The sequence below is a fragment of the Mus caroli genome, chromosome 2 (assembly GCF_900094665.2).
Source record: "Mus caroli chromosome 2, CAROLI_EIJ_v1.1, whole genome shotgun sequence".
NCBI classification, from domain to species: domain Eukaryota; kingdom Metazoa; phylum Chordata; class Mammalia; order Rodentia; family Muridae; genus Mus; species Mus caroli.
The window spans coordinates 156,359,666-156,382,424 of NC_034571.1; the positions used below are offsets into that span (position 1 = coordinate 156,359,666).

Consider the following 22,759-nt stretch of genomic DNA (forward strand, 5'->3'; position numbering starts at 1 on the left):
GAGGCCAGCCTGGTCTACAAAGTGAGTTCCAGGACAGCCAGGGCTATACAGAGAAACCCTGTCTCAAAAAACAAAAACAAAAAAACAACAACAAAAAAAGAGAGAGTGAGAAAGATGGGGGAGGTATAAAAGGTGTGTATGTCACAGAGGAGGGAAGAACTCTTACGGCCATCTTCCTCGATACATCATAGCAAACACTGACAGTAGATTCTGGGTTGGTTCATAAGCTTTTCCACATCTCTGTAATAAACAGTCCGGTGGAGGAGTGCACTGGCTAGTTTTGTGTCAACTTGACACAAGCTGGAGTTATCACAGAGAAAGGAGCCTCCCTTAAGGAAATGCCTCCATGAGATCCAGCTGTAAGGCATTTTCTCAATTAGTCAAGGGTGGGAGGGCCCGTTGTGGGTGGTGCCATCCCTGGGCTGGTAGTCTTGGGTTCTATAAGAAAACAAGCTGAGCAAGCCAGGGGAAACAAGCCAGTAAGTAACATCCCTCCATGGCCTCTGCATCAGCTCCTGCTTCCTGACCTGCTTGAGTTCCAGTGACTTCCTTTGGTGATCAACAGCAATGTGGAAAGTGTAAGCTGAATAAACCCCAACCTGCCTCCCCAACGGCTTCTTGGTCACAATGTTTGTGCAGGAATAGAAGCCCTAAGACAAGGGGTCAGTGCTCCAAAGGTTTCTGGAGTTTGGCAGATCATGGGGTAAGAGTGGATCAATACTATAATCCTGTTCACTTCTCAGAAATGACATCAGTGTTCGACTGCCAGACAACCCCAGTGTCCGACTGACAGGTGACAAAGTGTACAGTCACAACCTGTGGGATGGTTTCTATTTTGATTTGGATATGAAGTGCCCACCTCACCAAGGCTTAGAAGTAAAAGGCTTGCTTGCCAAGGGTTCGGGGAAAATGATTGGATTAATGCCTTTGTTGATGGGAGGTGGTGCACAGGAGAGGTGCGGCCTAGTTTGAGGAAGGAGGTTACTACAGGTGTGCCCTAAAAATTAGTTACGCTTGTCCTGGATTCCTTGTCTCTCCCTGCTTACTGCATACCATGAGGTGAGTAACTTTGCCCCAACACGCCTTTGTGCCGTGTTTTTGTTTCATCCAGGGCCCAGAAACAGAGTCAGATAAGGACAGATTGCCTCAAGTCAAAATATATCCCCATGCCTTTCTCTCAGATGTTTGGTCAGTCAGGAAATATGACTAGCAAAGCTTCCAGTCAGCCTTGCCTCTCCTAACATTCCTGCCTTTGTGCTGTTTGCTGTGGTAGTCAGCAGGACAGACCTGTATGCCTGACTGACTGACTGACTGACTGACATTATGCAAGGGAAAGTGTGTGGCTTGCAAAGCTAAGACTTAAAAGGCCCTGTAGCTTCTACCTGGCTCTCTCGGATCACTGACTCTGGGAAGCCAGCTGCCACGTCACGTCACGAGGACACACATTTCTACGTTAATCTGTGAGGTGAGCAACTGAGACCTCCTGCCAGACAGTTAGAGCCAAGTTTCCAGACCTGTGAATGCACTCTCTCTGTTGGAAATAGAGCCTCCTGCCCAGTCAGCCAGCCCTCCAGATGTCTGTAACGTAGCCCTTATCTGGATGACGACTGCGTGAGACTGCGTAAGACACCTCTGCTGCTCCTGAGTTTCTGACTCATGGGAACCATGAGAGATGTTTGTCATTGTCATTATAAGGCCCTAAATTTAAGGACAATGTTCCCATAGGAAGAGTTAACCAACATTTTTGACGCTAATATCTTACCCAAAGAAGTGCCACTTGGCACACAGTCAACCTCTGGTCTTCCCCACTGCAGACTACAGAAAGGAAGGTAACAGCCGATGGCGTCTGAAGTCTAGATGCAGGCATCAACAGCCACATTAAAGTCCTTACACGGTGGACATCCTGTGCCCACTCCATCCCAGAGCCATGAGCTACACGTAGCTGTTGCGCTACTCCATTTTTACATGTTAAAGAGCCACGATGACTGGTGGCTACTGTGTAAACTGTGCAGTTCTAACCCATTCAGAGTGCATGCTACACAGGAAAAGCGGTGAACTATGAGAGCCAGAAACTCACCCAAGGGACTCGAGGAAACAGAACTTAGGGTCCCTAGAGAGATATGAGACCAGGTGCTGTGAGGGCCAACCACCCCCACAGCGAAGGGACTGTGAGCAATGGAAACCCTCTGATACGCGCTGTGGTTACCAGTAGAATCCAGAGGCTAAGTGGATTCAAATCCTACCTCCGCCACTGCTGAACTATCGATTTGGACACGTTCTTTAACCTTTCAGATGAAGTTTGTTCCATTTCTAACGACTGTTTCCTGCAGCTGTGCTAAGAGGCCCAACCGTGAAACACCAAGTTCCTGGCTCGTGTAGTAAGTCCTCTGGGTGCTTCTTCCCATGGGGCAACATGGTGCCAAACCCAAGTCACCAAGGTCAACGGGAATCGAGGCTCCACTCTGCAGAGATAAGCTGAGGACAGGTGGGATCCTTGGCGACAGGCACTTTACTGCTTATGAGACTCTCAGGTGTGACAACTATAGCACAGCCCACAGAGACCAGGCAGGTGACACGGAAATATGCAGGAACTGTGTCACGAAAGAGCCAGTCTGGGGCCTTGTTTCCTCTCAGCCACGTCGGGTTATAGTACAGATTTGACAGTCTTTGTCTTCCAACTCTTAAGGCTTTTATGAGAAGTACGATTTCTACACGCAGGGACTCCACTGAGGGTTATTTTTTTTCCTATTTTGATTTATTAAGTAGCATGTGTGTCCATGTGTGTCCAAGTGTGTGTGTCCCCCACAGTTCACTTGTGGCGGTCAGAGTGTGACATCAGCAGCTGCTTCTCTCCCGCTGTGTCCAGGACACTCACACTGGAGGCCTCAGGCTGACGTGACAAGTGCTCTTAAGACTCTGAGCCACCCCAAAGGCCCGAGGGACTCTGTGGCCTGTGTTTGTTTTTAAACCTAGTGTTGCTTAATTAAAACGGGGAGAGACAGGATGTGCTGTCCAGAGATCGGGCACATTTCCTGGCATCTTTCCCACCTCCAAAGCCCTACTGCTGTCTCGTGTCTGTGCCCGTGTCTGGCACCCCAAAAGGTCTCCCTCTGGCTTCACTGAGTTCAAGGGATACAGAATGAATGGCTTGTAAAAACCTTTAAAATGGGCTGGAGGGAAGGCTCAGTGGTTAAGAGCACTGGCTACTCTTACAGAGGACCTGCATTCAATTCCCAGCAACCACATGGCGGCTCATAACCATCAGTAATGGGGTCTGACGCCCTCTTCTGGCACGCAGGTGTACATGCAGGTAGATACTCATACACATAAAATAAAAATAAAGCTTAAAAAGAAACCCAACATTTTATAATGGCATTGGGTGTGATGGCACACCTCTTTAATCGAGGCAGAGGCAGGTCAGCCTCTTGAGTTCTAGGTTCACCTGATCTACAGAATGAGTTTCAGCACAGCCAGGGCTACACAGAGAAACCCTGTTTTGAGAAACCAAAAATAAAACTGACAGGCTGACAATCTAGAAAGTACCAGGTTTTATTATCTTTTTATCAAAAAAAAAAAAAATCAGTAACAGACAACAGTGTGAATGGTGCAGAAAAGGAGCAGGCACCAAGGCTAGAAGAGGACCCAGCCAGCTAGGACCCTGCACGGAGGTGGTGATGGGGGCCTCACAGGAACAGAATATGTTTGAGAGTGGTGTGATCTCCCCACCACCCCAGGCCTTTTAAGCCACTAGGTCTCTCCTCTGTAAGAGGGAGAGTACCAGATGACAGGAGTCCCTGGGGCCTCACCACCTTTCTCCTGGTCCCCTTCCCTTGCCCAGGGAGACAAGCAAAGCTGAGCAATGACCTGCTAAACCAGCTTAACCCTCGGTGCCCGGGGGATGGTGACTGAGCATTTTGTGTGGCTAGTGCAACCGAGGAATGACTTCCAATCACTTAGTCTGAAGTGAACCGAGTTATACAGCCACACACGGCCACTGTATTGGATCGTGCATCTAGAGCCCAGGAGCCCCTCCTCCCCGGCAGAAGGCACAGTGAGGGTTCGAGTCAGGGACCCTCAACTACTCTAGCTCATTCGCAATAAGGCACAGGGCAAGGGAAGAGGGCAGCAGCCTCTTCAGCCACACGAAAACTCACGCAACCATCCAGCCAACATGGGACCTGTAATATCATTCTATAGCCTAAAAAAATATATTTATCTATTCTTCTAGAACCAAGGAAGGATAATATATTACAAGAACACAAACACAAATATCCCGCTATCCCCCTACATTATATTCTGGAAACTGCTAGAACCCTGTAGCTACTTCTCAAGATAAAGCAACTTCAGGAAGGGCCAAGGTCAAAAACAAGGGCACAGAGCATTAAAAACAAAAACAAAAACGTGGGGGACAATAGAAAGATGAAAAGCAGCCCTGTCTGAAGCTATAAATAGTAAAAAACAAAAAAAAAATCATAAAAATCATATCTCCAACTCTTCTCTCATTTTCAAAAGACAAACAAAACATAAAAAAACCACGAAACACAAACTTAGCTGTTGCAATGGAAATGTTCTAGATAGAACATCTGTGTATCCCCCACACTCAGCCCAGGCGCAGACGCTCGCATAAAGGAATGAACCATTAAAAAACTTAGTTTTTATGAATCGCCTACAAACACACTTCAGTGTGAGCTTTCAGCACTTCACCCCGCCCTCCCTAGATATTTTTTTTTAAAAAAAGGTTGAATTTTAAGTCACTGGACTTAAGAATGCCCCCAGGTACGCCACAGAGACTCTGTAGCATGAGAAAGCTCTCATGGCAGACTTATCTCAAGGTGCAGAGGGTTCTGGCTCCTTGCCCCAGCTCCTGACAGATGGATAGGGTGTACAGCATGTGGAAGGGAGCCGGGATTCACACAGTAACCCCTTGCCTCTATAATCAAGGCAGTCATAGATGGGACATGTTTACTATAGGATCTAAACTGGTCCTATATTCTATTCTGGAAACTTTGAACAATGACAACAAAAGACCCAATTCCAGGCTTGCCTTCAGAAAGGGCAAGTTTAACCCCATTTTTCTGCCAGAGCAACTGAGACACAGACAGTCTCTCTCTCTCTCTCTCTCTCTCTCTCTCTCTCTCTCTCTCTCTCTCTCCCTCCCTCCCTCTCTGAGGCAGCACAGTAGAAGATCACATCTCTTCTGACACCAGAAAGGTGACTAGAGACGGAGATACTGACAAGTCAGTATTAAGGTGCCTGCTGCTCTCTGCCAACTCCCGCCATCCACAACCCTCCACTCCTCTCCCCAGTAAGTCCAAGCAGCGCTCTCTGGAGGAAGCTTATCATGCGTAGAACTCGTTGGTGGGGGCTTTTTTGTAGATGGGTTTCTTGCCCAAGTCGTAACTGCCTTCATCCTTCTTCTTCATGCGGTACACCAGCAGCAGGATCAGGAAAACGGCAAAGAGGATGCCTACCACGCCGCCCACGATCAGAGCTGAAGTAGGAGAGAGCAAGGGGTGAGCTGGTTCCAGGTCCATGTGCTCCTCAGCCCCGCCCACCGCCAATCAATCTCACCATAACCACACCCCCTAGACCAAGCAAGAGGACACCTCATTAGCATCGACCTTCACGATTTCCGTCTGAGAGAGACAGAAATTATAAGATCACAGCTAGAGTGGACCAACACCACTATTTCATCCCACATCTGCTGCCCTAGCCCAAAAGCTCAGGCTCATTCCATGCATCACGCGGTCTCTCTAGCAACAGCTTAGCATTAAGCCCTGACCAAGAACAGCAGGCTGCAGCAATCAATATGAAGACACTTTCTTCTCACCATGGCATACACCGTCTATCCCCGTGTGCATATGTCCCACCTAGACCCATACATCCATCCACTGACAGGTTATCATATTCTACAAACATGCAGAACACACTAATGTCTACACCGTCAGAGCACAAACGATTGCCGGTTATCATGGCAACTGCGTTCCCGTGTCTTCAACAGTGGTTCCCGCTGATTTTCTCCTTGAACCTCGCACCTTTCCCAGCTACTGTATCTGATGAGGCAAGCAAGCTTCTTCACCTCTCTTAAGACAACACAGAACAAAAACACCTTCTCCTACCTTTCCCTTCAAACCAAAATAAATCTACTTCAACTGCACAACGCAATGCCTACACTCAAGACCCCCTGAGCTGTAAACCTCTGGCTTTCTCGTGTTCCGCACCATCCTCACGTGGGCCAGAGCACCACAAAGTGCTTAGTAGATGACCCTCACTGTCCAGCTCAGTGAGGAGCTAGCTCCTAGCTGGGGCCAGGCAGTGGTACCTTCTCCACTTGGGCGAGCATCTGTCACCACACCAAGTGGCCTGAATGAGTCACGGCTGTTTGTTAGGGGCAGGGACAGAATCCTTCCTGTGGCAGATTGAATCTCCTAATTCGGTTTTACCCAGGCTAAGAAGATTAATTTCTGTGCACACACTATATACATCTACACAGAGAACGGAGCAGGAGAGGCAGAAGAACTAACAAGAGTTTTTCTACCAACAAACAAACCAACCCAAAACAAAAGTGCTGCGGGTTCCAGAAAAAAAAAAAAAAAAAAAAAAAAAAGTTAAGCTGCCTCCTGCCTGTCTCCCACACCTTTCCCTCTCATTAACTCCACTCCTCCTTCAGGCCCTTGATCTGTACTGGGAGACCCTGCAGGGGCAAGAACCAGCCACAGGTTCAGAAGCCATCTGTGTTCCAGTTCCAAACATGGAGGTCACCATGTCCCGGCTCTGTGACCTGGTTCCACTTCAGGATACTGGAGGGTCTCCAAGAGTACACAGGAGTCACAGGACACACACGTCACAGAACTTCTAGGGGCTGTTTCAAAGCTACTGAAGGGGATGTTTCCAGCTGGACTCCACTGTCCCTTCAATGGTGAGGCCACAGGAGCCTAGAGAAATGGCATTTCTAGGAAAGATCTTACACCGGTGTGACCACGGGGTGGAAGAATGAGGGGATATCCTCGTGTGAGTTCTCTTGTTCTCTAAGCCAGAGCGGGAGCTCGGTTTCCCCCACGAATAAGAAGAATGACTGGTTTCCAGTTTTCTTGAGAAGCAAACAAGACTAACGAACCGATCTAAAACTCCACACGTATGAATAAGACCTGTAGCCGGCAGGTCTAAACTACGATGAGAATGGAACTCTGAGGTTGAAGCACGACAAAACAATTTTTTTTTCCACAAAGTTTGAAACATGGCCTAACGGTCTCTAGGGCCTTTGCACAAAGGCTTTGCCACCAACACAAAGACTGGTGAAGGAAAAAAAAGAGGATGTATGTTGACAGACCAGAGGCAGGACCACACTGTGGCACCGGGTCTTCAAGACAGGGCCAGTGAGATCCTGAAGGAAGGAGACAGGGCAGCGATATATAGGCACAGGGCTCCATATGTATACCTCAGCCTCCTCAGGCCCAGCTGCTTCCCAGGAGACAAGAAAGACCTAGCAAGGGCCTGCAGCACCACCACCTCTGCACCAGCCAGTCCTCCCAGACTGCCTGCCTAACTGGGAAGTTCGCTCCAACCAGCTATGGAGATGCTCTTGCCTCTTCTCTTGAGCTACCAGAAGAGGACCCCCAACTCAAGTCCCTCATCCAGAACTGACCCAGCCCCTCCTAAAGCCTCTGTAACACAAAAGCATCCAGTGTCCTAACTAGGGGACACACTAACCCTAACCCTGAGAGCTCTGGGGATAACACGGACAGAACAGCCCTTTATAGAAGGAGGGGCCAACCTTCCCATTTCACAGAGCCGTAAATGGAGGCAGGCTACTCAAAAGGCACCAGGCCAAGGTCATAAGCCTATCGAAAGATAGGAGGGTGAGTGGAGGAGTCAATCTAATTCCACCAGGGGCCTCCTAGCTTGCAAGGGAAATTAACCCTTAGATAATTAACTCCGGATATGGGATGCAAGCTCAGTCAGGGAAAGGGCTTTGGAAAACACCCCAGGGGCTTAAGGAAACAATTCCTTTTCTATTCTTTGCAAGTCTTTGATATGCATTTGATTATGCTTCCCAGCCACCCCTTAAAGGAGATAAAGCCCTTAGCTGCCCCAATGCAAACCAGAAGACTAAAGACCTGCCTGTCTGCTTCTCTCTGAAACCAGAGAGAAGGAAGCAGCCTTACCTGCCAAGACCTCAGTTCTCTCAAAGATGTTGCTGCCCTGGGCAGTGCTGGACATGGATACTTTGTTGGACATGTCATCCCCCACGTCGGAGGGGGCCCTTTTAGGAATGACCTCATTCTCTTCCAGTTCCTTGGGCTCTGAGGGGACACGGATGCCAGGCTGTGCATTCTCGGGGATGTGGTTATCCAGTGGCACCTGAGAGAGAAAGGAGACGAGAGGACACTGAACACACCTCGAAGAGGAAGCTAGGTGGAAGGGGACCCTAGAAGATGACAGACAGGAGGAGTCACAAGGGAACGAACACATAGGCGGGGTGTGGGGGGGGGAGCAGCCTTCACGCCTGCCTCAGCAGGTATATGCTGGAGCAACCAGTATAGGTCATGTGGTGATGCCCCTCAGGAGGCCAACTCTGCACCAGCAACACTCTGAGGCAGAGTGTGTGCGGCAAGCATGTTGGAGTGTTACTCTTAGGCCACCAAAATGCAGAAGGAAAAAGGCTGGGCTCAGAGGTGACCATCTTCTCCAAGGAGAAGGCTCGCCCTGTCCATGCTGGTCCCAAATGAGCCTAGCATCCCAATAAAAGGCCTTCTTAGAAAACGGGAGTTAGATCCCATTATGCATTCAAGGGGTTGTATTTTCTGTCGCTCTCAGGAGAGCAAGAGCAAAGAGGGAGAAAAGGGTGGAGAAGCGGGGAGGGCAGCACTCACCAAGGGCTCAATCACTTCAGGGAAGGGCCTGGGCTCCTCCGTGTCATCTGCAAAGTTAGAAGAGCAGCTGTGTGAACAGTCATGTTCTGAAACCGACCCCTTCAGCTGTAGCTAGTGGTGTCCCACCTCACGAGCAATTTTAGTCACCTATACTGAAACATGACACTCTTGGGGCATCTGGTCCGTTCACAGCAGTGTACACCCTGGTAATATACAAAGCTGTCCAGTGTCTCGTGAACTTTCTAAACCCTTACTAGCTAAAGTATGGGGTAAAGACAGCAGTATCTGGAAGCTGGTTAGAAAAGGCAAAATGTTCCTGGACGAAGTGCACAGAACACCAGAAGGAAGTTCAAGACCAGCTTAAGCCACACCGGAAGAACTGGTCTCAAACATGAAAGTTAAGAGAGCAAGGTTGTGGCGCACGCCTTTAATCCCAGCACTCGGGAGGCAGAAGCAGGCGGATTTGAGTTCAAGACCAGCCTGGTCTACAGAATGAGTTCCAGGACAGCCAGGGCTACACAGAGAAGACCTGTCTTGAAGAAGAAAAAAAAAAGGGGGGGAGGAGGTGAGTGGCAGAGCCAAGCCCTAGGCTCAATCTCTATCAGGGAAGATAGAGCCACCTTAACTAAAATTTACATCTGAACAAGCTCCCCAGGGAATTAACTTTTGGGAAGGAAGCAGTTAACTGTAATGATAAACACAGGAGGCAAAGAGTTTAGCTTGTCTCCTGGCTGCAACCCTTTGTAGAGGCTGTCCTAGTACACACCACGGTATACTCAGGATACACGGTATACAAAATTTACTTCTAAAAATACCGAGTGTATGGTAACTGCTAAGAGCTGGAACTCGCTTCAGTCCACAACTGACTCCACAGTCCTCCAGACCCTCGTTTTACATAGTAAGAACCAAGGCTCTAAGTAGAAGGCAGCGCTGGGATTCTGGACTCTGCAAAGGCCCTGAAGACAGCGGAACCCTTAGCAGCTGCCTGTTCCAGAGGCCACAAAGTCAAGCCCATGAAAGCCCTGATACCTACCTGGTCACACTACAAGAAACCTCCCTCCCTCCCGGTCTCATCTGAAACAGGGGCTTGCTTCCGGCTCCCCTCTCCATATTTCAGCCCACACATAACGCCTCCCACTCCACCCCCACTTTGGAACCAGTACTTTTCCTTTCAACGGTTGGGGGTTGGGGGAGCGGAACACACTCTGGGCCCTTCCCCACGCTCCCTCTACCCTCCACCAGAGGGAGGAGCCTAGTGGACAGGTTCAGGCTAGCGCCTGCAAACTCAAAGTGGAATGAATTCAAAGTTGTTTACAACTCACCCCAGAGACCCTGGGGGTGGGAAAATGTTACGTTTGTTTCCCCTTTTGAAGTGGGGGGGGGTAGTGGGGGGAGCACTGTAGGAAAACATCGACTCAAATCCACCTCTCCCACTGTTGCCGCCAGGAGTCCCTGCAGCCCAGGGTCCCCCCAGCCTTCCCAAGCACACCCCCATACCCAGATCTCCGGAACCCGAGATCTCAAAGTCATCCGAGCCGCCAGCATCTTCGTCGTCGGGGAGGGCTCCAGAGAAGTATCTGCCTTCCAGGAGGTCCTGGGGGTCGATGACCTCTGTCTCTCGAATCTAATAAGAGAGATGGTTTCAAACAGGATCGACCCAAAAGGCCCATCTTCCTCCTCCTCCCTCCGGAGGCTCTGGGAGACAAGAGTGCCCCAGAACCAAAGTGAATCAGGATTATAGGACCAGATGAGAAGAAGTTTTGGGTCCTGTGCCCCATCTACTGTGCAACCCTATACAAGTCTCTTCACCATTCTGGGTTAGTAAAAATATAAGTGGTAACAAGTTATTAATATTTCTAGGTATTTACTGAGCTACCTATGATCTCTAAGGCTGCTTATAATAGCACTTGTTAATTAACTTTACAACTAAGCCCCCCCGCACAAATGGCTGTTAAGTCATTCTCTTCTGGTGGTACAAGTGGCAATTGGCAGGCAGAATTGCATGAAGGACCACCTGATTTCAGAGCCAGAGGTTCCCATGGACACAGACAGGCCCAGGCTGGGGTCCTATGACAGCAGCTGATTTCCAGATGGAAGGCAGTAGGCTACTGGCTCTGGGCCTGCCCTGTTGGGAACATGTTCCCAACTGAGTCAGACTGGGCTGAAACAGGCTGGGCAGGTTCACTCACACCCCAAGACAGCCACAGAACTCAGACCGGGTGGTGACTCAAAGGTACAATCCTGAATTCACGGACTTCTCTCAATGTCTAGTCTTCTGCCAGGGCAGGGCACACAGATCCTTGCTCCCACAGTCCACGTCACTCAGCTCCCATCCCAAGGAGACCCAGCTAGCCAACCCAGAGCTTGTGGTCAATTCCCACCAAACAGCATTTAAAAGGAAACTATCCCACTTATTTTTGCCCCCTCCCACACACACCCCGTGTCTCCTTATCCCAGCTTCCTTAGGGCCCTAGGGTGCACTGGGGTGCCCACAGCCCTTCCCCCCTAGTCTTTGGACTCAGGCTCATTCTTGTAAACAACCAGGTGCAAGGGTCACTAGTCTACTATTTCCAGGCCTTCCCTCCTCTAGTCCCCGAGAGTACAAGGGATGAAGCCCTGCTTAGAAATTCAGAATAGGAACTAGCCATTCAGACCCGGGGAGGCCCTGTTCTTTCAAAGAATTTCGTAAAGAGAATTCAAACCAGAAACAAGGTAGTAACTACCCTAACACCGTATAAAACTTAGGTAGAGAGTGGGTCAGGTCTTGTGTCCGCCAGCCCCAGGCTGTCCTTCACCCAACCACAGAGACACGCGGTGGAGACAGTAAGAAGGAATGTCCGTTTAACCCTAAGGCGTGAGATTGAGTGGCAGGAGAGGTCAGGAGAGGCGCTTAGGGATCAGGCTTCCTGCTCCACTCTTCCTCCTCCTCTCTCTCCCACAGGCTTCCGGGGAGAGGAGGCTGTGCCCTCTGTCCACCCACTTTGCTCAGGAAACTAGATTCTGGGAAAGTAGCTGGGAGGAAGTCAGGCAGGCATTTCCCCCCCCCCGGGGGGGGGGCAGGGAAATCGATCAGAGTGCTTGGTACGCGTGGGAGTGGGGAGCCAGCAGGGGTTAAGTCTTGCTTACAGATGACTTCACGACTCCGGAATTGGGAGCTGTGGGGTTGCTGGTACTGGAATTCCAGCCCCCGCACAGGGCCCGTGCCTGTGGCTTTGGCTTGGCAGCACAGCAAGAAGGCTTCTCCGTGGTTGTACCAAGTGCCCTAGACGGCAGGCATGGTCCCAACGCCCAACGCCTCACTACAAATTCCCTAAGGTTCAAAATCTGCAACGGCAAGGCCTCCATGGCTTACAGTGTGCCAGGCCTTAACATGCACGCACTCGGGATGACGCAGACCCTTTTGGCGAGGGTGGAAACCACAGCTCAGAAAGGCAACTCACTTCTCCTAAGGTCACACAAGCAGAAGTGACCAACAAGACCGGCGGCCGGGCATGAGATCACCTGGGCTGCTAGCCACAGACACAACATAGGAACACGTTTTATGCTTAGAGCTCCCAGCCCAGCCCACCCTGGACTAGACAGGAACCCTAACTGGGCGTGTCTAATCCAGCTAGGGGTGAGGGCATGGGGAGATGGAGGAAAGGAGAGGCAGGTAGAGATACTCAGACCACCAAAGCCTGAAAGACTGGTCACACGCTGTTAAAATTCAAACTCTTCAGGGCAGGCGCTGAGGTTTTAAGCCTGGGGGCTTGGATTCCAGCTCAGGTCTGACCTACCCCACACCTCGCCCCTAGGAAGGAGCCTTGGAATGTCAGCCACACACCAAACCTCCGTAATATGTGAAAGTGTTCCGGGTGTTTCAAAACAGCCCAGGAGATTGGAGATAAGCATATTCGATGCCTATCACGTGGGCTAGTAGTGATTACTTCAATCTTCCATTAGAGAAACTCAAGGTGTGTGTGTGTGTGTGTGTGTGTATGTGTGTGTGTTTGAAGCTGTCAAGATCTGACTGGTAAACTGAGGCTGAAACCAAGATGCATTCCTGTTTCAGCTCCCTTTGGGACACATGGTCCCCCTCCCATTCCTTTTTTAGGGGGAAGGTCTCTCTCTAGGTAGCCTTGGCTGGCCTGGCTAGACTAAGAAACTGGTCTTTGCCTCTTCTGTACTGGGATTTAAGGAGTTGTACCACCACGCCCCTCCCCCCCTCCATCATCTTTATATTAAAATTCCAGAGGAAAGGAGTATCACACCAGGACCCACCGCTCAGCCAGGCTTGGAGCCTTCCTTTCAGAGGTTGGAAAATTCTTCAGAGGTGTGGAGAGGATGCAAAAATTAACCTCTTCAGTGAGTCAGAGGCTTCTGAGACAAGACATGAGAAATTCAGGCTCCTGGAGCTCGGAAGGCATCTTCTCTTAGCCCCTTTCTGGTCCCTCCTATGCTCACAAACTCTAACAAGCAAAAACCTCCCAAGTGGACAGGAGCTACTGAGGACACGATGTCAGAACAGACCCAACCATGCCCAAAGAGATGGTGAGCAATGGTTCTGTTTGTGTGTTTGTAAAGCTGAGAAGGTACCAACAACCTCTCCTTCCCCCGACTCTCTTTTCAAACAAGGTCCACTCAGTAGTCTGGGGTGGCTTTGAAAAACCAGGCCACCCAGCAGGCTGACCCAACCTTAACCAGAGGGGGATCCAGTCTTGCTCCTGACTACAGATGTGGTCGGTTCACCTCCGCTCACCCAACCCTGCCCAGGAACGTGTGTCCACGTGTATATGCATGCGCATGCACACCCTCTGGTCTCATTTCTGTCCCTTTCACAAACACAACCAGAAGATGGGTGAATAAGGTAGTAGGTTGGGTCTGGTGCAGAGGTTCTTGCTGGCCTCGTAGTCGATAGAAATCTGACCTAGTGCCGATAGTTAGAGACCCTGAATTCTTTCCCAAACTGGAAAAAATAGAAGTAGGTATACTTTGTTTTATAGGAAGTAACACCTGCCAGCAGAAGGCATCTGAGGCCACAGCCCAACCGTTTAGTTTTATGATCTCTGAGACAGATTACTTTGCCAAGGTCAGCCAGGCAGCTAGCAGCAGAGCTGGGCTTACAACCTAGGTTGCTCACTGTCCTGGGTAAGTGGCCTCCAGCCCCCTTTCCGGAACCTTGACTGACCCCAAGGTTCTCAGCAAATACACAAGCTTTTGCCTGAAATCAGAATGAGAAGCCATTGATCCTATCTCAAAGTCCCATGATGTCCATCACCCTGGGGAACAACACAGGGATTGGGGTGACTAGCAGAAGTCCCCACTGTATAGCAGGCTCCATCTCTGCATAAAGTCCCTTTATTCTACTCAACAGCACAGCATCATGAGGTGTTCTACCTGGCCCACAGATGAGTCATTTATCCAAGAGTCACAGCTAGGAGAGAACAACACTGGATTCATACCCAGACCTTTCTCTAAACCATGTCCTAACCACAGCCAGTCTCATCACAATGGCCTGCCCATTCTTCACCTTCAGCCCAATAAGAAAGCCCACTGGACACTGGCTGAGCTGAGGCTCCAGGGCACCCCACCTCCCCTTGCCAGGGAATAAACAAAGGTGGAAGTGTTATTGCTTAAACAAAGGGACAGAAACTTGGCTGGAAAACCAAGGAGGGCTTGGCTAACAGTGAACTGGTGAGAGCCTCCTACCTGCCTCCTCCCCACAGAAGGAGGGGTCAAGCCCACACCTGATCATACTCTGAGGAAGAGACCATAAGGATGACACTGGGCTGAGTCAGGTCAGGGGCAACACCCATAAACCAACTCCTGGACTCCCAAGTGGTTCTACAGCCCCACCAACTCCATTTACTACAGTGGGCAGGAGCCACAAGCAAATCAAGGCTCCACCATTTCCTGTGAAGCCTGGGAGTTTATTCTGGCTTTAAGTCCTCAGTTTCTTCTTTTCTAATTGGCACCTTGCAGAATGAAGGTCAAGGGGAATGTGTCCAAGTGCACAGGTGACCAGCAGGTGACTGGTGCATAGCAGGTGCTCAATAGGTGGTGATCATTATTAAACCCCACCCACCTTCCTTCTGCATAGGAGACGGGAATGCTCAAGAGAGCCAGAGAGGAACCTTGCTGAAGCAGCCGAGGGCGGGGCTGGGGAGGCCCTGGCCATCAGATGGGAGGGGATTTTGCAAGCTAGAGAGGGGTTTGACAACCCTGTCGCTTCTACTGCTGAGACAGACCAGAGATACCCAACTGAAAGGTCGGCATCTTCAGACTCAGGGATGGGTAGAAACCTGCCCAGCCTAAGTTTATCCTAAGCAAACAAAGACAGAGGAAATCTGTGTTTTTCCAGGAGTAGTGGAAGGCACTAACCAGAGAGATCTGAAACTCTTCTTGTGAGCTAGAGCCTCTATTTCCTGGCTTGCCTTGGGGGAGGAAAAAAAAAATCTAAAAGGCAAAAAAAGTCACATACCAAATATTCAATGTGATGCCCTGGGACCTGAAAGGGTTAATAAGCAAGGTCTGGGGAAGCAGGGGGTTGTAAGGGGGGTTGAGTGAGGGTTCAAATGTCGGTTCTGCCCACTTCAAGGTCAAGTTACTCTGAACACAATCACCCTGTAGCAAGCCAGGCCAGGCACAGTCAGCAGCCAGCTTTTCACCAAGTCCCAAAGCAGCCCATTCCCACAAGAACTCTAGGATCATGGGGTGCCAGCCAGGAATGAGGGGGATTGGTCGGGAACCTCTGGACAAACCCCTCCCAAGGACCAATCCAGTTCTCTCACTACTTAGGTGGTCCCCAGTGGTCGATCCCCTTTCTGAGCCTTGGTTTCCCCACCTGTAAAAGGGTCTCAAAGAGACAAGCCTCCCTCTGTCCCGAGGCCTGGGCACCAAACTGGGCACTGCTCCGATTACCAGTGGAGACAGCTGGGGAGGGACTGGCTCCCTCAAGGCCTCAAGAGACAGAGGTGCATTGAAGCTGGGGCTTGTAATCTAGGCAGCAGATCCAAAATCCCTGCTGGATCTGAGGCTGCCCAGAAGACTCTCAGCATGCAAACAAGCCTCCAGTGTTTTGAGAACAGAGTACAGGGCCTTTGCAGCCCCTGTTGCAACGGATTAGATCTACCAGAACCTGGCTTACAGGGCCCCTGCACCTCCTCCTCCCCAGACTGGGGAAGCCAGGAATCCTGACCAGGTCAATCCCTCTCAATCATCTTGATGCTGGACTTCCCCAGAGGCAAGGAGTGTCCCCACTCTAAAACACCCAGCCCAGCCATTTGCTTGCTGCCCAGAGGCTGCAGCCAGTCCCCACAGGTTGGGCCATTACAGCCCGCTTCACCCAGTCAGTGTTTCCATAAGCACCAACCTCTCCCTGCCTCCCTTTCCATTACCCTGGGTGTCACCTGACCAGCAGCCTCTCCTTTGCCAGAGAAAACTAGGGCAGCCAACTCCCTATACTAGGAGGACAGGGGAGGGGGCAGGCAAAGAGCAAAGGGTGGGGAGCACTCAGTAAGAGGCTGTAACCCAAGATGGAAAGAAACCGATACTGGCGGGTGACCATAGAGATGACAAGTGACAGTTGTAAAGTGTCAAAAGTGGCAGGCTGTGGTGGTCCATGGCTATAATACCAGCACTTAGGAAGCAGAGGCAGGAGGATCAGGAATTCAAGGCCAACCTCAACTACATAGGGAACTCAAAGCCAGCCTGGGCTACATGAGACCCTATTTCGTATGTGTGTGTGTGTGGGGGGGGAATCTGTGATCTTTTGATTCCCACAGTCCTCCAGGATAAATGTTCTGATCTCCAAGAATCCTACTAGCCCACTTACGTTCTCTGCACATATACAGACGCCATGACCCAAAGCCAACCTCTGGCCAAGACAGGAGCCCTTGTCTAGTCACGAATAATAAATTCAACTGAAGCCGGCACTTTATAAGTCTGCTAAATAACTATTATGACTATCAAGTGACACGGGTGTTTTATAGAGGACACTGGGGCTCTCACATCAACAAAGTGACTTATTAACTCCCTGTGTGTCCCTGGGTGAGTGGCAGAGCTGGGGCAGAGACTCAAGAGGCTTTCTGGCTGTAAAATGTACCCACATTTCCTGTTCCCAGGGCCTCTAGCAGACACCACCAGACAGGTCTACAAGGCGCAGGTGAGTGTCCAAAGGTCACCAGTGGGTTAATAACAAGCTAGCTCTACAAGGCACGTTTCTCTAGGGTTAAATCAGACCCCAATGGTGCGCATGGATGTTCCCCTAGTCGCTAGCAGGAAAAATACCTTCTCAGAACATTGCCTTTGCTTGTCCACCAAAGCCAGAACATTACTTGTAGTCATTCAGCTGCCTCAGAACACTTGCCCTTCCCAGGGAAAGCAATGCAAGTCTTAGCTTGAACTGTGTCCTAAGACCTGGTACCCTTGTAAACTCCCTCCCTCACACACACACACACACACACACACACACACACACACACAGAGAGAGAGAGAGAGAGAGAGAGAGAAAGAGAGAGAGAAGCTGGCCTGGGACACCTGCAGATCCCGCAGGAGGTGGAGCTGCCAGGAACTGGTTCTTGTTTAAATATAAACCCATCTGATAACCTGCAAACAACCCACTTCGAAGATAAACAAATATAAGATTTGGGCTCCATCGGCCCCACCCCTAGGCTCTACCCTTCCCACCTAGCAGCTGCAGGACTAGATGTGGGGGAGGAGAGAGGTCCTAGGCAAGCCAGGGAACGGTCACTGAGGAATGTCTCCTGTTCCACTACTTGGAGGAATGCTCGGAGCCTCCTTTGCAAGCTCATCAACTCGCCCCACCACAATCTTTTAATTAATTTACTTTATTGGTGCTAGGGAATTGATGTCAGAGCCTCAACAGACTAGGAGGTTAAGGAGCAGGCCCACTGTCGTCACATTATTGTTTTAACACCCTAGCAGCTCCAAAAAAATGTCACAGAATCCTAGTGCAAATCAAACCTGAATGGCGCCAGCTTTGGTTCTTGAATTCAGACCAGTTGACTCCTTGGTGTTACTGAAGGGTGTGGGTGTGGAGAGGTGTACCAATGTCGTACCTGCTCTGTTGCACTGTCCAGGACCCAAGTGCACACACCGGTGCTGTGAATATTCAAAGGCTCTAGACACTGATGCTGACTCCCAAAAGCCAAGACAAAAACCCAAAATGAACAAAACCCCTCAAACTTGCCCACTCCCAAGATTCCTGCCACAGAGCTATGCTTATTAGCCAAGAGACTGGTAGGAAGTGGTGACTCAGGCAGGCTGTAGCAAGACACAGTTGACTCACAGAGCCCAGTCCATCCCATTCCCCTACTTTTAAACATTCATTTGGAAATCACAGCAACTCATACAGCCCAGGAGGCTGAAAAAACAGCTAGGAGCCAATCTCTCCCAACAGAGAGTCCAGCTCTGCAGCTCCTCATTCAAGCCAGCTCAGCACTCCAAGTCCTTGGAAAAGCCTCCTGTTTCCAGGCGCTGGAGACGGCAGGACCTGAATGTGCACCCCACTTCTCTTCTGAGACCGGGACTTGTTTAGAGTCTACCAAAGAAGCCAAGAGAACTCCCCTTCCCCTCCCCATCTGGGCCGTGGAGTAAGAAGGACACTCAAGTGGCAATGGTCCAGCCTCCTCATTTTGGAGACAGGACGGACATTGAGCTCCAGACACGAGGTATGTTTGCGAGCAACACAGAAGTCAGTCCCAAGGTTATCTAATGTCCCCATTATCTAGAATGTTCTCTAAGGGACAATCTAAACAGACAGCTAGCATTCTCCTGATCTTGGCAAAACACTACATTCCTTTGAGCATCAGCTCTCTGTGAAAAGGGAGATAAAGATGCCTATACTACAGTACCAAACTACAGTCAGTCAGTCATCCTAGCAGTAAGTGATTTCGAAGCACCTTTTGGAACGAAGTTGTTATATGTGAGTTTTTTCAGTCATACAATCATGGCCCATGGGGAAGGTAGGAGTTTCACTAGAAGGAATGGCGCAGAATTCTGGTCTCCAGATGTGAATTGGGGGGTGGGGGTGTCTCCCTTTGCAGAGTTTGATGATGTGATTTCATTTCCTAGAGAGAAGGCCTTAGATGTCATACTCCTTTTTGAATGATTAGTGCTTAATGACTAATCAGGTATCAGAGGGCTGAAGAAGTGGCTTAGGGAGAGGACCTGGGTTCAATTCTCAGCACCCTCTTAGCATCTCACAACTGTCTGCAGCTCCAGCTCCAGGGGAACCGACATCCTCTCCTGGCCTCCTTGGACCCAGAATATAGACATGGTAACGCAGACAGAGATTCATTCAGAATACCCATACACATAAAGCAACAATAAGGAATGAGATGGCGGGGTGTCTCTTCTTGAAACCTCCTAGCTCCATCGTGATTTTGCAGAAGACTGTTCCGAGTTACAGGTCTCTCCCAACCCCACTGTGCTCTCCAAATCATGGTCCAAATCAATTCCCCAGATGTGCAGTACCTCTATGGGCTCCCAAGAAGTCCCAAGAGGTCTTACCAGCCACTCATAGGCCCTAGAACCTCCTTGGGCACTCAGCCCCCACTTCCTGGCTACCAAGGAGAGGGTTCTCAAGTAGACTAGAAACGTCTTTAAGTTGAAGTACACCAGGTGGGTGGGAGATACTTCCTCAGAGCTGCCTGGGATTGGTGCCAAGTCAGTAGGCTGTGCCCCTGGGCAACAACACCTTGGCCCACACCCCTCACCTCCACCCACCCCCCCCAACCACCATCCCAAAAACAAGGCTGCCTTTAATTGGCCAGGGTGGGAGGGGCAGAAGGCAGATCAGGGAATGCTCCCAGCTGGACAGGAAGAACAGGTTTGGGATGGCAAACCCGCCAAGCAGAGGAGAGGGCAGTGGGCGTTTAGCTTGGGCTGCCTTTCCCAAATCTGGGTTTGGACTAAACCTAAAATTTGGAGAAAGTCCCTCATAGCGTGAAGGTTCCAAGACTACTCTGTAGAGAGTAGATGGCCTGCTTGTACACTCAGTATTAAAAGATGGTATCATCTCATCTTTCAATATACTATTCTGGAAAAGAGAATACAAGAACGTAACCACGTGTGTTGGGTTTTGTTGTTGGTGGCGGTGGTGTGATGGTGGTGTTTTGTTTTTTTTTTTTGTGAGGGCCTAATTACTCAGTTATCAGAAAGTGCTCAATAAATCAAAACAGCTGTTAGCTAAATCCTCTCCCCAGGGTTCATTTTCTGTCTTGTCTCTGTCTTTCTCTCTCATTCCAAGGGAGAAAGAAAGGCAGACAGTATCACTTGTTTTTCCAGCCCAAGTGGTCCGATTTTTCTGACCACAATTTAAGGGGGAATCCCTGTGACCCAATTAGAGGCAAGATGCTTCTGACATTAGGCAGGGAGGAGGGAACACTGAGGTCAGGACCTGAGATTGAGACTGAGGCCTCCGGAAGCAGCTGCTTTAGGCTGGCTTCTCCCCCTTGCTAGATCAGGTCACCCAAAGCAGGCCTGGCAAAACCTACCTCCCCCAAACCACATCCTTCTGACTCTATCTGGGGGACACTGCGGTCTAGTCCTCCCCCAAAGCACCTGCTAGCTTAGCAGCCCGAGGGGAGCTCAATGGCTTGGGACTGGCCACATGGTGACCTCAGCCATCGCCTAGGTCCTTTTTCCTCACACTGCTCAGCCAGCATTCCTTCAGAAGTCCACAAGGAAGGACTCAACTTCAGAATAGCCTTCAGCCGCTCATTTAAGGTTAATACAACAGGAAGGCACGCTGGGCTCGCTCAGTCACAACCTTTCTGCAAAGATGCCTTCGCTTTAGTGGAAAGCCATTCCCTCATATTCATGTTCATTCCACTCACAATACACCTTGAGTTGAGGCTCTCCAATCCCAAACATCAACAGATGTTAGACCAGTCTGGAATTATGGGAAAACGGGACCTAACAGCAGCCACAGGGACGAGAAGATAAAAGCAGGCATTTCCAAGTCTGACTGTCTTAACTTCTGCCTGACTCAGCTGGTTGGTAGCTGTGTGACCTTCAACAGGTTACTTAACCTCTCTGCCTGAGGTCTAGTTTAAGAACAGTCAACAGGGAGGTTTTCTGAAATTAATCACGCTTGATTCCAAAGCCACCAGGAAGCCATCAGAGCAGAAACCAGCATGCAATGGGTTCCGTGCCTAACTGCAATTGTGCTGGAGACTGCATACACTCTCACCTGAAGCCTCCTGAACAGGATCAACTATTCCCTAAATAAGCCCAGAGAAAAAGGTGGCTTTCAAAAGAACATTAATGATTAAACTCCAGAGTCTCACTCCCCCCAAAACTTAGACTAAAGGTACAAATGGCCCGTGCTCATGGGTCAGACCCCCCTCTCCCAGGGACTGTTATGCCCTGTAAATTCCCTTGCCTCCTAAACGCCTACTAGGATTGAGCTGATCCGGCCCTAGATCCTTGTTGACTCTGATCCTGAAAAGGAAAGGTTTCTTTAGGTTCCCTGGGATCTTTTCTCCTCTAGATCCTTCTCCGCACTCAGGTGGGTGCCTCAATTTCCCCGTGTGCGGTTTCAACCAAAACACGTCCCACAAAACAGTTGGAGCTCAATCTCTAGCCTGGAGCTGATCGGAAAGTTGTCCTTTGAGTCCGCTCTGGAAAAATAAGGAACCCAACTTTTTGGACAGCCTAAAGCAGGAAGGTTCACCTCATGATCTGTTCTGTAGATAGGAAAGGTGACCTTAGAAGGAGCTGATCTTGCCCCTTAAGTCAGTCGTACCAAGACTGTGGCCAGAACGAAGGCCAGGATTCAGTCTTCTCCATTCCCCAGGGTTTGTGAAACGGGGTCCTCCGCACAGCCCTAAAGTGTTCCAGCTCCCGAATACAAGCTGCCCACCCCGTCCCCAGACCATCTCAGACTCGAGCCTCCTGCTCTGGACACCGAGGGCCACTCTGCGCGCAGCGCCAGCACTGGGATCACAAAGTAGGGGTGAGGGTGTGGGAGGAGAAAAGTTGACACCAACTTAGTCACGTCCCACCCGGGAGCCCAGAGGCCAGGCTGAGTCCAGAGCTCAGAGCAACCGGCTAGGGGTGCACGGCGCGTGGAAGAGTCTCCGGCAGCCTTCCTGAGACCCAAGAGCAAAGTTTCCTCATAAAGTTTTCCGTGTCTCGGCGTCCCGAGGGGGTTGGGGGGAGGGAGCACAGTTCACGATGCACCCTATTCCCTCCGGATCCCGGGATTTGAGGGGACAAAGAAGGCACTCCCCATTCTCCCCCCTCTAAGACATCGTTCAAATACATACCGACTCGCCGGGGACCACGGGGAAGCCTCCGAGGAGCAGCAGCAGCAGCGGCGCAAGCAGGCAGGCAGGCGCCATGGCTTCAACAGCGCAAACCAGTGGCCCGGAGCGGGCGCGCAGCCCTTCTTATAAGCAGCAGCCCTGCCCCGCCCCCAGTTCTCGCCCGCACCGCCCGGAATTCCCCCGGGAAAGCTTAGGCCTGCGGGGTGCTGCGCTGGGCAAGCTGGAAACCACTGGGGTGGGACCCAACCCGCCCGGGGACCCGCCCACAGCGTGCCTGCCGGCTCCAAACTGACCCCAATCTGTAGCTCCAGGAGCTGCTGCCCACGATAGTTAACTGATCTACTGCGAGGCAGTCCGCCTAAAAACCGAGGATCACTGCTTAGCCCCCAATTTATAGCTGGGGAAACTGAGGCCCATAAACAGGGTAGGATTGACTAGGGGTCTGCTGTTTTTAACCAGTCTTCAAAGCGGGTGCGCTCCGCTTTGTCATGGAGTATTCCCCAAGTGGCGCTTGAATTCGGATAGTTTTTGATTAGCAACTCTGAACCGACAAGGACGAAATGGTTCAAGTTTTTCCAGGCCTGCTGTCGAAATTATTCCAACCCCAGGGCG

The 22,759-nt window shown here is 50.5% G+C and overlaps 1 protein-coding gene across 1 annotated transcript; it reads right to left on the reverse strand.

Annotated features, from left to right (window-relative positions):
* Positions 1-3,525: 3,525 nt before the first annotated feature.
* Positions 3,526-22,255, reverse strand: Sdc4 (syndecan 4). The gene is made up of 5 exons (XM_021185829.2): positions 22,148-22,255; positions 10,371-10,497; positions 8,874-8,920; positions 8,166-8,361; positions 3,526-5,491 (listed from the first exon to the last, which is right to left on the reverse strand). The coding sequence occupies exons 1-5, from the start codon at positions 22,220-22,222 to the stop codon at positions 5,340-5,342; spliced, it is 597 nt and encodes a 198-aa protein (XP_021041488.1). The 5' UTR covers positions 22,223-22,255; the 3' UTR covers positions 3,526-5,339.
* Between the last annotated feature and the right edge of the window lie 504 nt (positions 22,256-22,759).